Here is an 18129-nt window from a genome sequence, read left to right on the forward strand (position 1 = left end):
TGCTCCCTCCCCAAGGGACTACATTCTACCACTCTTGGCCATAGCTCCTGTCACATGGCCCCACTCCCATAGATAGGATCTTACCAGGTTCTATTAACAGCCTTTCTTTCTCCTCTTTTAGGACTCAAGACAGGAATGACTCTCTCTATTTAATGTGCCTATGGTCAGTTGATAGCATCAACTTTGCAAAAGTAAACTCTGAATTTAAGCCTCAAGAAGATAATCAAGATAAATATATTATCCCCAGGCCCCCCCCCGCCCCCCCTGCCCCAATGAAGGAAATGGTAAGTTTAATACCTTAGATCAGTGGTTCTCAACCTTGCCTGCACATTAGAATCACCTGGGAATCTTTTTAAAATCCTGATTTTTGGGCCTCTCCTCCGGAAATTCTGTTTCTTTGTTATGGGGTGGGGCCACAACATTAGTAAAAAAGAAACAGAATTTCCGGAGGATGAGGCCCAGAAATCAGGATTTTAAAAAGATTCCCAGGTGATTCTAATGTGCAGCCAAGGTTGAGAACCACTGCCTTAGACATACTAGTAAGTAAAAAAGTAATGCGGCTGACATTTCTTTAGAGACCTTCAGTTAAGAAAACTTTTTTTAAAAATTGTTTTAATTATATTTTTATTGATTTCAGAGAGAAAGGGAGAGAGGGAGACAGAGAGAGAGAGAGAGAGAGAGAGAGAGAGAGAGAGAGAGAGAGAGAGAATCATCAATGATGAGAGAGAATCATTGATTGGCTGCCTCCTGCATGCCCCACATTGGGGATCAAGCTAATAACCCGGGCATGTTCTCTGACCAGGAATTGAAACGTGACCTCCTGGTTCATAGGTCGACGTTCAACAACTGACCCATGTCTGTCTGGCTAGAAAAATATTTTTATTTAATATTATTTGAAAAAGGTCAAACATATTAAATATTTAAATACTAGTCTTTCAACAACTTGATAGAGAAAATGTTGCACATAGTGTAACAGCTATAAGAATTATCTTTGTGGGCAGGACAGTATTGATGGGAATGGGCAAAAAATACTATAAGAAATTAAGCCAAGGCGTTAGAAAGCCTTTTGAAAAGAAGCACACCAGAATGCTATTGGAAAAATACTTGAACAACAGTGAGAACATAGCATCTAGAGAGTCAAAGAAAAGAAGAAACTGAATCTGGGAGGTGGAAAGAGGGAATGAATGCAAAGAGAAAGGGTGAGGTGAAAAACGGGATACAGGGAAGGGACGGAAATGGTAGGACCTGACTCTTGCCCATAGGGTACCTTTGTACAATTTGGAAAAGGATGCTCTTCAAAGAGGAAACAAAGATGCACAGTTTGGCTAACAAAGTTTGAACTAGATTTCAGACCCAACTGTTCCCTTGGCTAGGCATGCAGTAAACAACCTATATAACTTTACAAGGCAGTCTTGGGGAAGAAGGAAAGACCAACTAACTGATTAAAAAAAGGAGGTAGCCCGGCCAGGGTGGCTCAGTTAATTATCATCCTGTGCACCAAAGGGTTGCTGGTCAGGGCACGTACCTGGGTAGCAGGTTTGGTCCCAGTCAGGGTGCATTCTGAGGACAACCAATCGAGGTCTCGGTCTCTCTCTCTCTCTCACTCTCACTCTCTCTCTCTTCCCCCCCCCCCCCCCATTTCCTCAGGTGAAGATTATAAGATAAACAAATAAACAAATAAAAGAATAATAAGTAGGTATTTATTTTCCCATTTTGTAGTGTAGGTAAATTCCTACAGAGCTATTCACAAAATCAAATTCTATTATCTTTTCTCATTGTTTAACACTTGCATGAGGAATTGTGTCCTAATAAAAAACATTTCAGTCTGGGGAACAATGCTATTTCTGGTGAGTTGGAGGAGAGGGCCACTAGATGATGGTGGAATTTAAGAAAACCTGGTATTCCCACCCATGTAAGGACAGCTGTACCTGCCTGTGTCTAAGGTTTGTGTACAGTTTCTTACTGCCTCCATCTCTGGCTTTTCTGGAACTCCTGCCACTCACACAGCTGTGGGGGCAGCACTACTTACTGAAAACAGCAGTGTAACAGGAGTCTCCATATGAATGCCCAAAATGAGAGTAAACAGTAGTTTCCTCAAAACATTCTTTGCAGAAGACTTATCACAATTACCTTCAGCTGCTTGTTAAAATGCAGATTCCACTCTACCCCAGACCTACTGAAGCAGAAGTTCTGAAAATGAGCCTGGGACTCTGCATTTTAAACAATGGACATCAAAGCTATAAAACTATTGCTTAAGAGAAATGTAAAATATGAGAAATGTCTAGGTGGAGGTTACAAAAGAGAAAGGAGAAAAAAATAATTAGATTTAGCAACAGTATAAAGTACAAACCATGGGCTGGCGCCATTTTGGGGCTCAGTCCATCTGGGTTTCCAGATGACCTAATAAATGTATAATTCCTTAACAAAAATAAATAAATAAATAAATAAATAAATAAATAAATAAATAAATAATATAAAGTACTGGTACAAACCATGAATGGTTAAATATATACCTTCTTTTCTTTTATATTTTTATTGATTTCGGAGAGGAAGCAAGAGGGGGAGAGAGGTAGAAAAATCCATGATGAGAAAGAATCCTTGATCAGCTGCCTCCTGCACTCCCCCTACCTGGGCATGTGCCCTGACAAGGAATCGAACAGTGACCTCCTGGTTCATAGGTCGATGCTCAACCACTGAGCCACACCAGCCGGGTGCTTCCTCACCATGTTTCTAATGTAGATATTAAAAATATCTAGAATTATAATTTTTAAAAATCATTATGTATACCCACATAGATAGATAGTTCTTATAGTCTAAGTATAAATGTTCTTCTGAAATTAGGTTATAATGACATATTGCGTATTGAGTTGGTATCCTGACAGGAAACCTCACTTTTTGAGAAATTTCATACTAGAAGACTAACTAGTCCAAGCATCACTCCTTGTACCATTTGCATACTTAGGCCTCTGCTGAAGAACCTTAGTTGATCAACTGGTAGTCCTTTCATTTATATATATATATATATCTTTTTACTGATTTTTAGAGATAGAGGAAGGGAGAGGAAGAAAAAGACAGAGAAATCGATGTGAGAGAGAAAAATCAATCAGCCGCACCTTGACAGGGGATCAATCCCGCAATCCAGGCATGTGCCCTGACCGGGAATTGAAGCAGTGACCTTGCAGTGCACAGGATGATGCTCAACCGACTGAACTACATTGACCAGGGCAGTCCTTTCTTAATAACACCTTGAGTGGATAACAGATAAATGACAGGAACAAATCTCTTACCGCTGTAAGAGGTCCTTCCGCTTGTGCCTCCATTGGACTTGTGGGTGTTGCTGCAATAAACTGACCACCAGCTCCAGCCTGGAGTTCTAGCCTATCTGTATATTGCTCTGAAGCAGCAGTGGCAGGGCATTCCCTGGAAAGTGCTAAGATCACACCTGAGGTTTCCTTCTTTAAATGAATATTTTCTTCCCAAGGACCCAATCGGAGGTTTCCATCTTGAGGTGATTCTTCTAGAACTTGAAGTACTTCAGGCTCCTCGTCAGAAGGGCTCCCTGTTGTTTTATGGCCTAAAGCCTCATTTGTCCTAAAATCCCGAAGGTCCTGCTCCTTGTCCACAATCACCCATTCTTTGGAATCAACCTCTTGCTTGCAAGAGCTCAAGTTAACAGCTATAAATCCATTGCTGCCACCACCATCCGCCTGCTCAGGGGTATTGGCAGAGGCAGGCTTAGAAGCATCTGGAAGATATTCTTCATCATAGTTCCAGATGTGGTCAGTACGGGCCCCAGCAGGAACACAAGGCTTACGAAGCAGGGCAGGAAGAAGAGGTTCCTTTCCTGCACTGGAATCTTTCTGCATTTTCTCCAGGCTTAAGAAAACAGAGAGAAGTTACTCAATTGTCCAAGGGTAATACTTATTGCACAACCTATAAGCTCTATACAGAACTAATATTCTCACAGAGATTAAAAAAATACGGATAAAGCATAAGGAAAGTTTCACAGATTGATCATGCTCTTCTCCACCTGTCATAATCTTGTCTGGGGAGATGGAGCCATGGGCGATGTTGCTCCTGCTGCAGAGAAGCCTAACTGGTTGACTTGTATGATCCATGTCATCTTTGCCTTGCCAATTCAATCACACTGCCCTCTGCTCTCTCTTCTCTCCTCTCTGAGGGGCTGAGAACAATTTACCCAAGGGAAGCCCTATGAAGAGAAATAGAGAGGCCTGGCCGGTGTGGCTCAGTTGGTTGGGCCCATGTACCAGGAGGCTGCCTGTTCCATTCCTGGTCAGGGCACATGCCCAGGTTGAGGGCTCCATCCCCGGTAGGGGGCATGCAGGAGGCAGCCGATTGATGCTGCACGGTCACATGGATGTTTCTTTCTCTCCCTGTCCCTTCCCCTCTCTCTCTAAAAAAACAAACCCAAACCAAAAACAAACCCAATAAACTATTTTATTTATTATTGTTTTTTTAATCTTTAAGTTGAAAGTATTACATATGTCAATAAATTACTTTTAGAACAAGGAAATAAAGAAACTAGTATACGGAAGAAAAATACTTTCTGCATTTGTTTGTCTCTAGCAATGTATGCAAATGTATACTCATTCAATTATATCCTCCAAAGGCAAGGCTTTGAAGAAGAGCAGGTACTGTACCTGCTCACCCACACCTAGCCCACTACGCACACAAAACTCCAATAATGGTGGTGGGATGGGGGAAGCTTCAGGGTATATTTTCAGTTTTGTTGTATCAAGAGGCAGTTGACATTGTACAAATCTCTCTGAGGGGCAGGCAACATAGTGTGACTGGTGGTATTTGGCTGCACTGCCTTCTGAGGACTGATCTCATCTGCAGGGAAGTAGTCTAAGCAATACATTTTTTCCTTAAGTTTATAATTAGGTGCTTCAATTCCTTATTCATTCTAGGTTCTGGCTTCAGTTCATTTTCTTTTTTTAATATATTTTTATTCATTTTACAGAGAAGGAGTGGAAGAGAGATAGAAACACTGATAAGAGAGAAACATCGATCAGCTGCCTCCAGCACACCCTCTACTGGGGATGGAGCCTGCAACCGGGGCTTGTGCCCTGACCAGGAATAGAAGTGTGACCTCCTGGTTCATGGGCCCAATACTCAACCACTGAGCCACACCAGCTGGGATTGAGTTCATTTTCTTGGATTACTTCTGTTCTCAACTCTGTTTTCCCTCAGCATGGACTCTTTTTAAAAAGTTCTATTCTGCCTAGCCAGTTTGGGTCTACTGGATAGAGTGCCAGCCTGTGGACTGAAGGGTCCGGTCAAGGGCACATGCCTGGGTTGTGGGCTCATTCTCCAGTAGGGGGCATGCAGGAGGCAGCCGATCAATGAGTCTCTCTCATCCTTGATGTTTCTCTCTTTTCCTCTTCCTATCTGAAATCAATAAAAATATTAAGGAGAACCAAGATGGCAGCATAGGTAAACACCTGTACTCACTGCCTCCCACAACATCAAAATTACAACTAAAATACGAAACAACTACCATCCAGAACTGCCAGAAAGCTGGCTGAATGAAATTCCTACAACTAGAGAAGTAAAGAAGAAAGCACCCTGAGACTGGTAGGAGGTACAGAGGCCCGGAAACGGCTGGTCAGGACCCAAGTGTGCCGCTTTTTTAATCAAAAGGGAGACTGCCTCTGAGAAGTGAGGGGTCCCAGATCGCCAGCCCAGGGTTCCAGAGCTGGGGAAAGAAGTCCCTATGGGCAGTAAGAACTAAGGGCTGTAAAAACCAGTGCGGATTGGGGCTGAGTGACATGCAGGCTTCTGGAGACCCAGCTGCTCCTCTTAAAAGGCCGTACCGTGAACTGAATTTACAAGCTCTCACTTCCTCTGAGCTCCAGTGCTGGGTGAGGCTCTGGGGGCCCAGACACATACGGGGAGAAACTGGACTGTCTGGCATTGGGGGAAGAACTCGGGGTGGCATTTTTACGGAGGTGCTCGTATTGGTCATTGTTCTCATGCAGGGACCAGTTGCAGGGCTGACTGGCAGGGCTGACTGGCAGCCACTGCTGCTTGCTCCACCATGGTGATTCCCTGAGACCCCACCCCACCCAATTTACAACCCCACCCAAGCTGTGCCCAGTGGCTTTTGCATATGAATGGTCTGTCCTTTCTCAGGCTAAAAACCTGTCAAACAAGCTGCAGCTGGGTCCCGGAGCTCTAAACCTATCAATAAAAGGCCTAAGACCCAGCACCAGCCTGCCTTGCTTCACAAGCTGGGCCTCATTTGAGCACTTCCAAACGCCAAACAAAGGAGAGGAATCTGCAGATCTCTCTGTAGCTTTTGCTGGATGGCCCCAGGCAGTGGTTGACTTTGCACCTCCCTGGAGACCCAAGAGCCAGTATACCCAGTGGTCAGAGTGAGACCACACCAGATTACAACTCTTCACATCCATAAGCGACACACTCAAGGGGCAGACTCAGTGAGCACCAAAGCCCCACTGAAGCAAGTCCTGCTCCATAAGGGTGTCTCCTGCACAGCAGTTCTCCCACTGTAAATCACAGCTGGTGTCCACAGCCAATTGGCCTGGAGGTCAATTCCTCCCAGTAATACCAACAACAATCAAGGCTCACCTACAACAAAACTGTGCACACAGCCCAGTAAAGGGTGCACTAAGAGTGTCCACCTCAGGTGATTGGGGAGGCTGAGCCACTGGGCCCTATAGGACACCTACTACCAGTACAAAAGGCCACTCTATCAACTTAAGGAGACTTAAAAGCTACCCAATACATAGAAACAAACAGAGGGAAGCAGCCAAAATGCGGAGACAAAGAAACATGTCACGAATGAAAGAAATGGAAGAAAGCAAACTACTGGATATAGAGTTCAAAACCACAGTTATAAGGTTACTCAAGAATCTTCTAGAAACCTCTGAGGAACTTAGTGAGACTTTCAAGGATCTTAGTGAGAATGCCAAAGGAAAAAAAAAAAAAAAAAGGAAAAGGACCAGTCAGAAATTAAGCATACACTGACTGAAATAAAGAATAATATACAGAGATTAAACAGTAGACTAGAGGATCCTGAGAATCAAATCAATGATTTGAAATACGAGAAAGCAAAAAATACCCAAGCAGAAGAGCAAAAAGAAAAAAGAATCCCAAAATATAAAGATAGTGTAAGGAACCTCTGGGACAACTTCAAGTGTACCAACATCTGAATTATGGGGGTGCCAAAAGAAGAAAGCAAGATATTGAAAACCTATTTGAAGAAATAATGACAAAACTTCTCCTACCTGGTGAAAGAAATAGACTTACAACTCCAGGAAGTGCAGAGACCCCTAAACAAGAGGAATCCAAAGAGGGCCACACCAAGACACATCATAATTAAAATGCAAGAGAAAAACAGTTAATTACCTACAAGGGAGTACCCATATGACTGTCCGCTGATTTCTCAATAGGAAACTATGCAGGCCAGAAGGGAGTGGCAAGAAATATTCAAAGTGATGGATAGCAAGAACCTACAACCAAGATTACTCTACCCAGCAAAGCTATCATTTAGAATTGAAGGTCAGATAAGGAGCTTCACAGATAAGAAAAAGCTAAAGGAGTTCATCACCACCAAACCAGTATTATATGAAATGCTGAAGGGTATTGTTTAAGAAGAGGAAGAAGAAGAAAAAGGTAAAGATAAAAAATATGAACAACAAAGTGACAACAAATATCTATCAACAATTGAATCTAAAACTCAAATGAATAAAAAATCTGATGAACAGAATAAACTGGTGAATGGAATAGAATCAGGGGCATGAAAATGGAACAGACTGACAATTCTCAGAGGGAAGGGTGTGGGGGGTGCGGGAAGAGATTAGACAAAGATCTTATATGCATGTATGCATTACCTATGGACACAGACAATAGGGTGGTGAAGGCCTGGGGTGGATGGGAACCGGGTGGAGGGCAGTCATGGGGGGGAAAAAAGACGGACATCTCTAATAATCTCAACAATGAAGATGAATTAAAAAATAAATAAAATAAAAATATTTTTAAAAGTTCTATTCTTTTGTTAGACTAATTCTTTATCAAACTAAGCTTTTATCCCTTTATATTTATTCCCAATCTTAGCCACAACTCAAAATGTTTAAATGCTGCCCCAACCCTAGTCCATCCTTTTGATCATATCAACATGCAGACACAAGCTTACATCACATAGCTATGAGTTGAATGATTACAGGAAGAATACACATCCATGAAGGACTGTTTAAAATGAAAGCCAGACTGGACTAGGCCAGAGAGGCTGAATTGTCTCTGGACAATTACTACAATGTCAAACACACAGTCCTTCTAACTATACTCCACTGCCAATAATAGCCACCAGGGACGTACAGTGAAGAGTGTCATTATTATTGAAGTCACTTGGGTCTTAATATTATTGAAGCCTTCTATAATTCATAAATATATCCCAAATTCTTTTAAAAGTTTCATTCTGTCTTTTATTATCAAAACTTGAGGACAATGGGCCTCATAACTGCAGTCATTATCAATGTATGGCTCTCTAAGTTTCACCTGTCCTTCTCTCAAAGTTGATTGTGAGCTCTTTAAAGTTCTGTCTTTCCTTCTTTCTAGGTAGAATAATAAACTTATTCATGTCTATTTTCCCTACAGCACTACTCATAGAAGGCCTTCATTAAAATGAACTGACTTGCCTGTCCCTTGTGTATAAATGACTTTTTCTCCCTCCTTCATGTACTCCCCTCCTTCCTGCTTAATGCCCTCTCCAACTCTACACTGCATCTTCTCCATTCCAAACAAAGTCACTTCAAAATGTTCATTAATTGACTAATTATTAACTATACCTAGTATTATGAAGTTACCAGCTCTCACTGCCCAGCTCCCAAAGCCAAAGGCTATGTTATAGGACTTGTAACAACATTAGGAGGCAATTCACAACAACAATCAGGATGAAAATTAAAAGCATAGATGAGAGCTTAATCAAATCAGTGCTACAGAAATGCAAGAATTTATTTGAAAGACTTTACATAATAAAAATAAATAAATAAAAATTTAAGATTATAATATCTTAGTAGTTTTAAAAAAAGAGGAAAAACTATTTTATACCAGGTCTCAAGAAACTTGTCAGTATCCGGCTTTGGCTCTAGTGTCAGACGTTTTTCCAGCTCAAAGCTGTGGATAGAACGTAACTTTCGCACCAACGGAACATCTCTGTCTGGCTGAGTAATCTCTGAGCGGACACGAATCGGTGAACCAAGGCTTGGAGCATTCAGAATACCATTTGCTTGACCATGGCTATTCTCCTCTTCAGTAGCAGCCTAGACAAAATATATAAGAAAATTATGAAAAACATTCCAGTTACTATACGTGATAGTCATTGTTGAAGTCTTTCAACATAATATAACCAAATGCTTGGGATGTGTTCTCACAAGATTAAGATATTTTGCCTAGTTTAGGTCATGACATACTTTTCTCTTAACCTTTTATTAAGTGAGCTTTCTTAATTTATTCTCAGTTTCAGTATTATTTTAGTTTTTATACTTAAACAATCTAAAAATGTTTAATAGCCTTAGCCTTTTGTATTACATCTAACTAGAAACTTCCAGGATCCCATCCACTACACTAAAACTTAGGACATTCTCTTTGAGTCAAGTGGTTTCACAAGAAGTAGGAGAGGTTGCCAAGCCTCAATACCTCCTGCTGCGTCCCCTCTCTAAAACAAACGAGAATAAGGAAACTTGGTGTTTGAACAATAAGGAGCTGGGTGGAGCAGGAGGCTGCTGAGCACTGGGCAGCACAGAAGGGTGGGGCTACCTAGGGACAGATGCCTACAGCGGTGCAATTATGGAAATTAAGATTTACACTAGTGGGGGCAGGAAAGAGGGAAATCTGGGACGTCTTTCTGATTAAAGACCCTCAAGAAGATGTGCAAATGGTCTCCAACAAGGGGTTCACTTTGGCTACCAGCAGAAGCAGAAGATAATCTTCTCTGAAGGAAGGTTTCTCCACTTCCCAATTTAGGTCTATAGAACTCCCACCAATTGTTAACTATAGAGTAAAACATTAAAGATAGTCAAACAAGCCCTGGTCATGTGGCTCAGTTGGTTGGAGTGTCACCCCACACACCAAAAGGTTGTGTGTTCCATCCCCCATGTTTCTTTATCTCTTTCAAATCAATAACAAACAAACAAACACATATCCCTGGGTGAGGATTAAAAAAAAAAAGATAGTCAAACACATAAGAAGGCAATGCCACCAGGATTGAGTCAGCAGAATTTTTTTAAGTGTAAGCTTCCCAAAAACATCAGCTATCAAACTTGTTCAGATACAGAATAGAGAATAGCTATGCATAAAATGTTTAAATAAATGATTCTTTGGAATTAACTGATAAATTTAATATTAAATACTCAATTAACAAGTTAAATATATTAGCCATAAAAGGCCAAAGTTATTAATTAGTGAATTAGAAGACAAAGAAAAAGAAATTACCTGGTATGAAGCACAGCAAGGTGTGAAAAATATGAAAAAATATATTAAGAGATATGATAGAATAAAAAGGCATAATATATGTTTAATTGAAATCCCAGAGAGAGAAGAGAAAGAATGAAGAGGTGGCAATATTTAGGTAGAGAATGGCTGTATATCTTCTAGAACTGATAAAAAAAATATGAACCAAAGATTCAGAAAACATAAAACATCCTAAGTAGGATAAACAAAAAGAAATATATGTGTAGATACATTGTAGTTAAAATGCAGAACACCCAAGACAAGAAGAAAAGCTAAAAAGTAGCTGGGATGGGAGGACAGGTGGAATGATTATACACTCTCACATACACACACACAAACACACACAAACAACATCAGAGTGACAGCAGACTTTTTATACCAATAGATGAAGCAAGAGGAAAAATAATTGTCGGTCAAGAACTTTAAACCCACTGAGCCAAACCAGCTAAAAAACATATGTGCATGTGTATTTGTTTGTATATGGTTGTATCAGCATGAATAACAGCATAGAACAGTGATGGCGAACCTTTTGAGCTCGGCGTGTCAGCATTTTGTAAAACCCTAACTTAACTCTGGTGCCGTGTCACATATAGAAATTTTTTGATATTTGCAACCAGAGTAAAACAAAGATTTATATTTTTGATATTTATTTTATATATTTAAATGCCATTTAACAAAGAAAAATCAACCAAAAAAATGAGTTCGCGTGTCACCTCTGACACGCGTGTCATAGGTTCGCCATCACTGGCATAGAAGGATGTACCCAGGCTATTAACACAGGTTACCTGGTTTAGGAGATGTTGGATATTTTTAAAAATACATCTAATAATATTTTACTAGCTCAGTTAACCTTTGACATTCCAGTAATTTTTGAAGATGAATTTTATGAAAAGACTGTTCAATCAAAAAAAAAAATAAAAAAAGAAAGAAAGAACTTTAAATCCAATAAGAAAGAAAAAATCCACTTTGAATCCAGCATAAACTATCATTAAAGAATTAGGTTGAGCCTTGGCTGGTTTTCCTCAATGGTTAGAATAGTGGCCCTTGGACCGAAGGGTCAAGGGTTTGATTCCCAGTCAAGAGCAGGTTCGATCCCCGGCCCTAGTCGGGGCACGCACGTGCAGGAGGCAACCAGTCTATATCTTTCTCTCACATTGATGTCTCTCTCTCTCTCTCTCTCTCTCACCCCCTCCTCCCTCCCTTTTACTCTCTAAAAATCAATGGAAAAAAAAATATCCTCAGGTGAGGATTAAAGAAAAAAGAATGAGGCTGAAATAATTACATTTACTGCTAAGTAAAAATTGAGAGTCTCTACCAAAAGATCTCAACTAAAGGAACTTCCAAAGGAAATATTTCAGGAAGAAAGATGAGTCCAGATTTAGAAAAGAAAAGAAAAAAATAAGAAAGACGAGTCCAGGACTTCCAAAAATGCAAGGAAATGGTAAACATCTTTTAAAAATTAATGTAAACATTATTTGTATGAAAGTACAACAACACTAATATCTTATTTTTTTAAAGGATGGAATTAAAAATAGAAGAGAACTAATAGAGATTAAATAGTGATAATGGGTGAAAGAAAACTAAATAATTAAGACTTATGCCAAGTACCATTTCACTCTCTCATATACACAGACACCCATATGGGCTGGCAACTAGGTGTGGGGGTTTGTGTGTGTGTGTGTGTGTGTGTGTGTGTGTGTGTGTGTGTGTTTTGTTGTTGTTTTTACCATGAGAACAGTTTGCTCCTGGTGCCATAAAGACAGCCACAGCTGTCTGACAATTTTTTCACTACTTATTCCTGATTACTATTAGTCCAAATAATGCATATTTAATAGCCAGACCACCGTGCACCATATCACACCTACACAGAGAAAGTTTTTGCACATGACTCCCATGACTGAAAGTATATACTGTTTTAAAGTATATAGTTAATGCCTCAGAAGTGATTATAGAGGATTCTTTTCAAGATGTATTCCTCATTCATAAAGCATGACTAGCCAACTTTCTATCAGTCATGTTAACAGGTATGAGCCCTAAGTCTTATTTTACACACCTATGAACTTAACCTCTTTTGCAATTAAACCTTAAAACATAGGAAGCACCAAAAACTAACTGATTTCTAATTCCTTGCCCCTACATACCATTTATCTTCATATAATCTCCTATGAAAATGGAAATGACGAGGAACAGTAAGATCAGAGAGAAATTTGTGGAAGATTACTAAAAATTAATCATTCAATTTAGAAATCTATATCTTTCCCCATACTTACAGGTGGACCTACTTGCAATTCTAATGAAGAAAAAAAATCATGTCATTTGTTCAACATCCACGTTGTCAACTCATAAACAGTTGTGTGATGCTTCCCATTTCCAACTCTCCCTTCCCCACCTCTATCTGAGACAGTTTTCAGAATGGGTACTCATAGCTCTATCAGTCCACACCAAAGGAGTCCGGGGTCTTGTCACATTATTTAGAAAGACTATTCACTTCTGTTCTATAGATGTCTCTTCTTTTTTCTCAGGGTCTAGTTAGTTTTTTTTAAATATCTTTATCTTTTTCATAAAATACAAGATGAAGATTAATATCTGGTATCCATACTTCAATATTTTGGGCAAAATTAGCCAAAATACTGCAATTACAAATATAGAAATAACTAGCAATACTGTCTACTTCTCATTCAAAATTGAGAATCATTATATTTTGCTACAATAGGAGAAAATAAGTACACAGAAAGATATTACTTCCTATGCAAGAAATACACACCTTACAAATTCCAAACTTTATCTTGTTCCTGTTGGCATCCATCTCTTCCCAGACATCCTTCTCCTGGGGATGAGTGTGTCCCAGAGATCCGGGCAATTTATCTGGTGACATACCAACAGGGATGCCATTCTCCCCATCACTAAGCTGTTCATCTGGAAACACCTCATCTGTATTTTCTCGAAGCAAGTCCCCTGGGATGGGAGTGGCATTAGCAATTCTAAAAATGAGGGGTGAAGAAAAGGCAGAACTTAAAAACACCAGAATCAAAAATTACAATGAGACTATTTTCCATTTTGTTTCTGGAGTTAAATGATGAAGTCTATATATCATTAAAGAGTAAAACAAAACAAAACCCAACACCTTGGAAACAGGCTGTGACAATTCTACAAAATAAAACATCTACATTTTGATCAATAGAATTTTCAACCTGATTTAAAAATAAAAATTCCAATATAATAACTCACTAATTTAATAATTACTTTAAAAGTTAGAAACATTTGGTCTATTTTCCAAGAAGTAGTTTTCAATTTTTATTTGCTGTTTTTTACTCATTTTTCTCAGAGAAAAACTATAAACAGGAAAATGTTAAGAATAATAATGATATAAGCAGGTATCAAATCAATTAAGTTATGCTTTGAATAGTGTAAAATGTGCATTTGTTTTTTCATTTACAGACTTTTTACTAAGTACCTACTCCATGCAAGGCCCTAGGAGACATAATCGAAAGGAAATTCTTGCCCCCTAGGGGGAACTAGAAAATGTGCAATTACACAGTTTATCCATCTGCATGAACTGACCAGGAATGATACAGAAAATATAAATTGGCACTTTGTATATATATTGCTTTCAAAGGAACTTCATGCCTGTTTACATGGTTGGTCATCTCTCTCTCAGACTTCTGGCCCATGAAAGGCTTTTCTAGTTCTGTTATCACTAGAGATTAGGCCCCTGTCAGCTCTAACATTCCATAACTCTACACTCTACTCAATTTTTAAAAATACTGCTGACTGAACACAGTATCTAGTACACAATGAAACCTTTTCCTAGAGGTGATCTGGAAGGTTTAAAAGTAGAAAAGTCTTCATTAGATTATACTGACATAATTATTATGAGTGATAAAATAAGGCAACTTAGTGCACCACTCTAAGGATAGCATTACACCCTGGCCCAGATGTCATAAATGCCATGCTGTGAGAACAAAGATCAGTCATTTTCAGGGACTTGTCAATAGGTTAGAGGTAAGTAATATAGAAAAGCACTGGCCATGGCTCTCAGGAAAGAAACTTAGAGCCTGGGAGTTCTGACACTAAGAACATCTTGAAAAGGTAAGTTTGGCCTAAAGTAGTTCAAATGAAAGGATTATAAAAGTAAAGTTCAGGAGGGGGATGGGTAGAGGTAGAACAGGGGATAGAGGGGATAAATGGTGATGGGGAAAATTTTAATTAAAAAAAGTAAAGGTAAGAAATAAATTGGCTATTAAAGGATTTTTCAGGTGTAAGTAGACACTAACATATGTTACATGGTATGCTAAGTATTTATTGAAAGAATTCCCTCTATCCTGAGGAAAAGCACTGGCAAAAGGAAAAATGTTTTGAGTTCAGGAAGCTCAATCTACTAGCCCCATATCCTCCCCTCCCCCCATTTTAATCACTGAGTGGTGTTCCAAATCCTTTTTCCCACATGCCTACTACTTTGCCTCTTTCCAACTACCAATTCCTTGGCATTTTCTTCTTCCACTTCTCCACCTATGAACTGCTGCTATTTTTACTCTATCTTAATTTCCCTCGTATCTCTTAGACTTCAATATAATACCACACACTTCCAGGAGCTCTCCCATTCTCTCCACACAGGCTGTCTTCCACATAACTCAGGTTCCTCTCTGCACTTACTCTCCCACTTTTACTCCTTACATTATTTTCTTTCTTCTCCTAAAATTCTGATCAAAACCTGGATTTTGAGATACAAAGGTAAGACTTCCTTTCCAGAGAAATTATGTTAAGGAATAAGAATGAGAAAGTATATATGAGAGTATTATGTTAAAGAATAAGAATGAGTGAGAAAATATGTGTGAGAGTATTATGTTAAGGAATAAGAATGAGTAAGAAAGTATGGTGAAAATATTTTTAGTATATGGTCTGTGTTTGCAGGCTAGATATAAACTATAGAAGCAGATTAGGAAAAAAAAAAGTGAGGTGTATGGGAGAACTGGAAAAGTAGTAAGAATGGACATCCTTTTCGTATTCCTTTCCCCATCATCTAAGTCAGGGGCTGGCAAACTAGGGCTTCTGAGCCAAACCTAGCCTGCTCCCCTATTTTCTGTTAATACCATATTTTGGCACACAGTCACACTCATTCGTTTCCATGTTGTCCATGGCTGCTTTAGCACTACAACAGCAGCGATATGGAGGCAGAGACAGCAGAGTCCACACATTTTTATCTGGCCCTTTACAGACAAGGTTTGCTGACTTCTGATTTGAAACATCCTCCTACCTTCTCCTGAACTTACTTTCTTCTTCTAGTAAGAAATTCAGAGTTGTGGGACATACATAATCATATTTTTCTCTTTAACAATGATTCTCTAGGGCTTTCTAGTTATCCTCCATAACATTTGCAAACAGAGACTTCAGCAAACTTTTTTTTTTTTAAGAGAGTGGAAGGGAGGGAGTGGGGGGAGAGAAACATCAACGTGAGAGAGATATATTGATTGGCTGCCTCCCACACATGCCCTGGGATCAAACTTGCACCTCAGGTAGGGACATGCCCTTGACTGGGTATCGAACCCAAGACCCTTCAGTGTGCAGGCTGAATCTCTAACCCAGTGGTTCTCAACCTTGGCTGCACATTAGAATCACCTGGGAATCTTTTTAAAATCCTGATTTCTGGGCCTCATCCTCCGGAAATTCTGTTTCTTTGTTACTAATGTTGTGGCCTCACCCCATAACAAAGAAACAGAATTTCCGGAGGATGAGACCCAGAAATCAGGATTTTAAAAAGAGCCCTAACCGGTTTGGCTCAGTGGATAGAGTGTCGGCCTGTGGACTCAAGGGTCCCAGGTTCGATTCCGGTCAAGGGCATGTACCTTGGTTGCGGGCACATCCCCGGTGGGGAGTGTGCAGGAGGCAGCTGATCGATGTTTCTCTCTCATGGATGTTTCTAACTCTCTATCCCTCTCCCATCCCTCTCTGTAAAATATCAATTATATATATATATAAAAGATTCCCAGGTGATTCTAATGTGCAGTCAAGGTTGAGAACCACTGCTCTAACCACTGAGATCACCAGCCAGGGCAGCAAATGTTTTCTTAAAGGGCCAGATAGTAAATGGTAAGCTTGTAGGTCTAATACTTTTTTTTTTTCAATTCAGCTAGTTTAAATTCCGTGCAATCTTTAAGCTGTGGGCCAATATGTATTATACAAGTATCAGTCTGCCTTTTTAAAGGCACTTCAACTTATAAACACCATGCTAGGTATTTGTACCATTCCTCACCAGTAAAACGAGACCAAGTTAACTACCCAATCAACTAACAAAAGGAAAGCTAGTCCTTCGCTGTCTGCCTCCCACTTGCACTACCTTTTCCCTAGCCCTTTTAAACGATTTTTTTATTTCCCCCCAATTTTACTCAATGTTTTTTTATTAAATATTCATTTGAGTATATTCTCCATTGTGTATTTTATAATTTACTAAATTCTGAGATACCGTTTTTCTTCCTTTTCTTTCAAGTCTCATTTCTTTTTCTGTTTTCTTTTTCCTTTTTCTCTCCCTGACCCCACCCCTTTTGGGGTCTATTTCTTTTCTTTCTTTTTTTTTAAAATTTATTTTATTGATTTTTTACAGAGAGGAAGGGAGAGGGATAGAGAGTTAGAAACATTGATGAGAGAGAGAAACATCGATCAGCTGCCTCCTGCACACCTCCTACGGGGGATGTGCCCGCAACCAAGGTACATGCCCTTGATTGGAATCGAACCTGGGACCCTTCAGTTCGCAGGTCGACGCTCTATCCACTGAGCCAAACCGGTTAGGGCTCTATTTCTTTTTTTAAAATAATTTTTTAAAAATTAATTTTTCCATTACAGTTGACATAAACATTAGTTTCAAGTATTCAACACAGTGAATATTTATATTCCTTACAAAGTGATCCTCCCCAATAGTTCTAGTACCCATCTGACACCATATAGTTACGACAATATTATAGACTTACTAGAGGCCCGGTGCACAGATTCGTGCAAGAGTGGGGTCCCTCGGCCTGACCTGCGGGGATCAGGCTAAAACCGGCTCTCTGACCTCTCCAGAGGGGTCCTGGATTGCGAGAGGGTGCAGGCAGGCTGAGGGACCCCACTAGTGCACAATCAGGGCCGGGGAGGGACCGCGGGAGGGCTCTAGGACATGTCCGGCCTGTCTTGCCCAGTCCCGATAGGCCAGACCCCAGCAGCAAGCTAACTTACCAGTTGGAGCGTCTGCCCCCTGGTGGTCAGTGCGTGTCATAGCAACTGGTCAAACAGTTGAACAGTCAGACTCTCAGCATATTAGGATTTTATTATATAGGATTCCCTATGCTATGCTTTATATCCCTGTGACTATTTTTTATAACTGGCAATTTATACTCTTAATCCCTTTTACCTTTTCCACCCATCACTGGGTAGAGGTGGGGGTATCTATTTCTATTCTTAGTTTTAGGTGGTTATCCATATTTTCAAATGAATGAGCATATTTAATTCCATTTTGGCTTTTGTCTTAGTTTGCAATGTTTGATAGAATATTTTTTTTTAAGGTAGATTCCCCCAGAAAATGGATTTGACAAATTCCTTCATTCTAAAAAGATAAAAGCTTTCAACAAAGTGGGAATAGAGGGATCATACCTTGACATAATAAAA

General features: G+C 39.8%; 1 protein-coding gene across 2 annotated transcripts in view; it reads right to left on the reverse strand.

The window, feature by feature from the left end:
* TTBK2 (tau tubulin kinase 2) overlaps nucleotides 1–18129 on the reverse strand; it is a 109020-nt gene that overhangs the window by 11777 nt on the left and 79114 nt on the right. For both annotated transcript variants that reach the window (XM_014459498.1, XM_023757535.1), the window contains 3 exons: nucleotides 13259–13475; nucleotides 9094–9305; nucleotides 3288–3876 (listed from right to left, as the gene is read on the reverse strand). In XM_014459498.1, coding sequence (XP_014314984.1) covers nucleotides 3288–3876; nucleotides 9094–9305; nucleotides 13259–13475 — 1018 coding nt within the window. The remainder of the gene's footprint in view (nucleotides 1–3287; nucleotides 3877–9093; nucleotides 9306–13258; nucleotides 13476–18129) is intronic.

This window comes from Myotis lucifugus, unplaced genomic scaffold (assembly GCF_000147115.1).
Source record: "Myotis lucifugus unplaced genomic scaffold, Myoluc2.0 scaffold_109, whole genome shotgun sequence".
NCBI lineage: Eukaryota > Metazoa > Chordata > Mammalia > Chiroptera > Vespertilionidae > Myotis > Myotis lucifugus.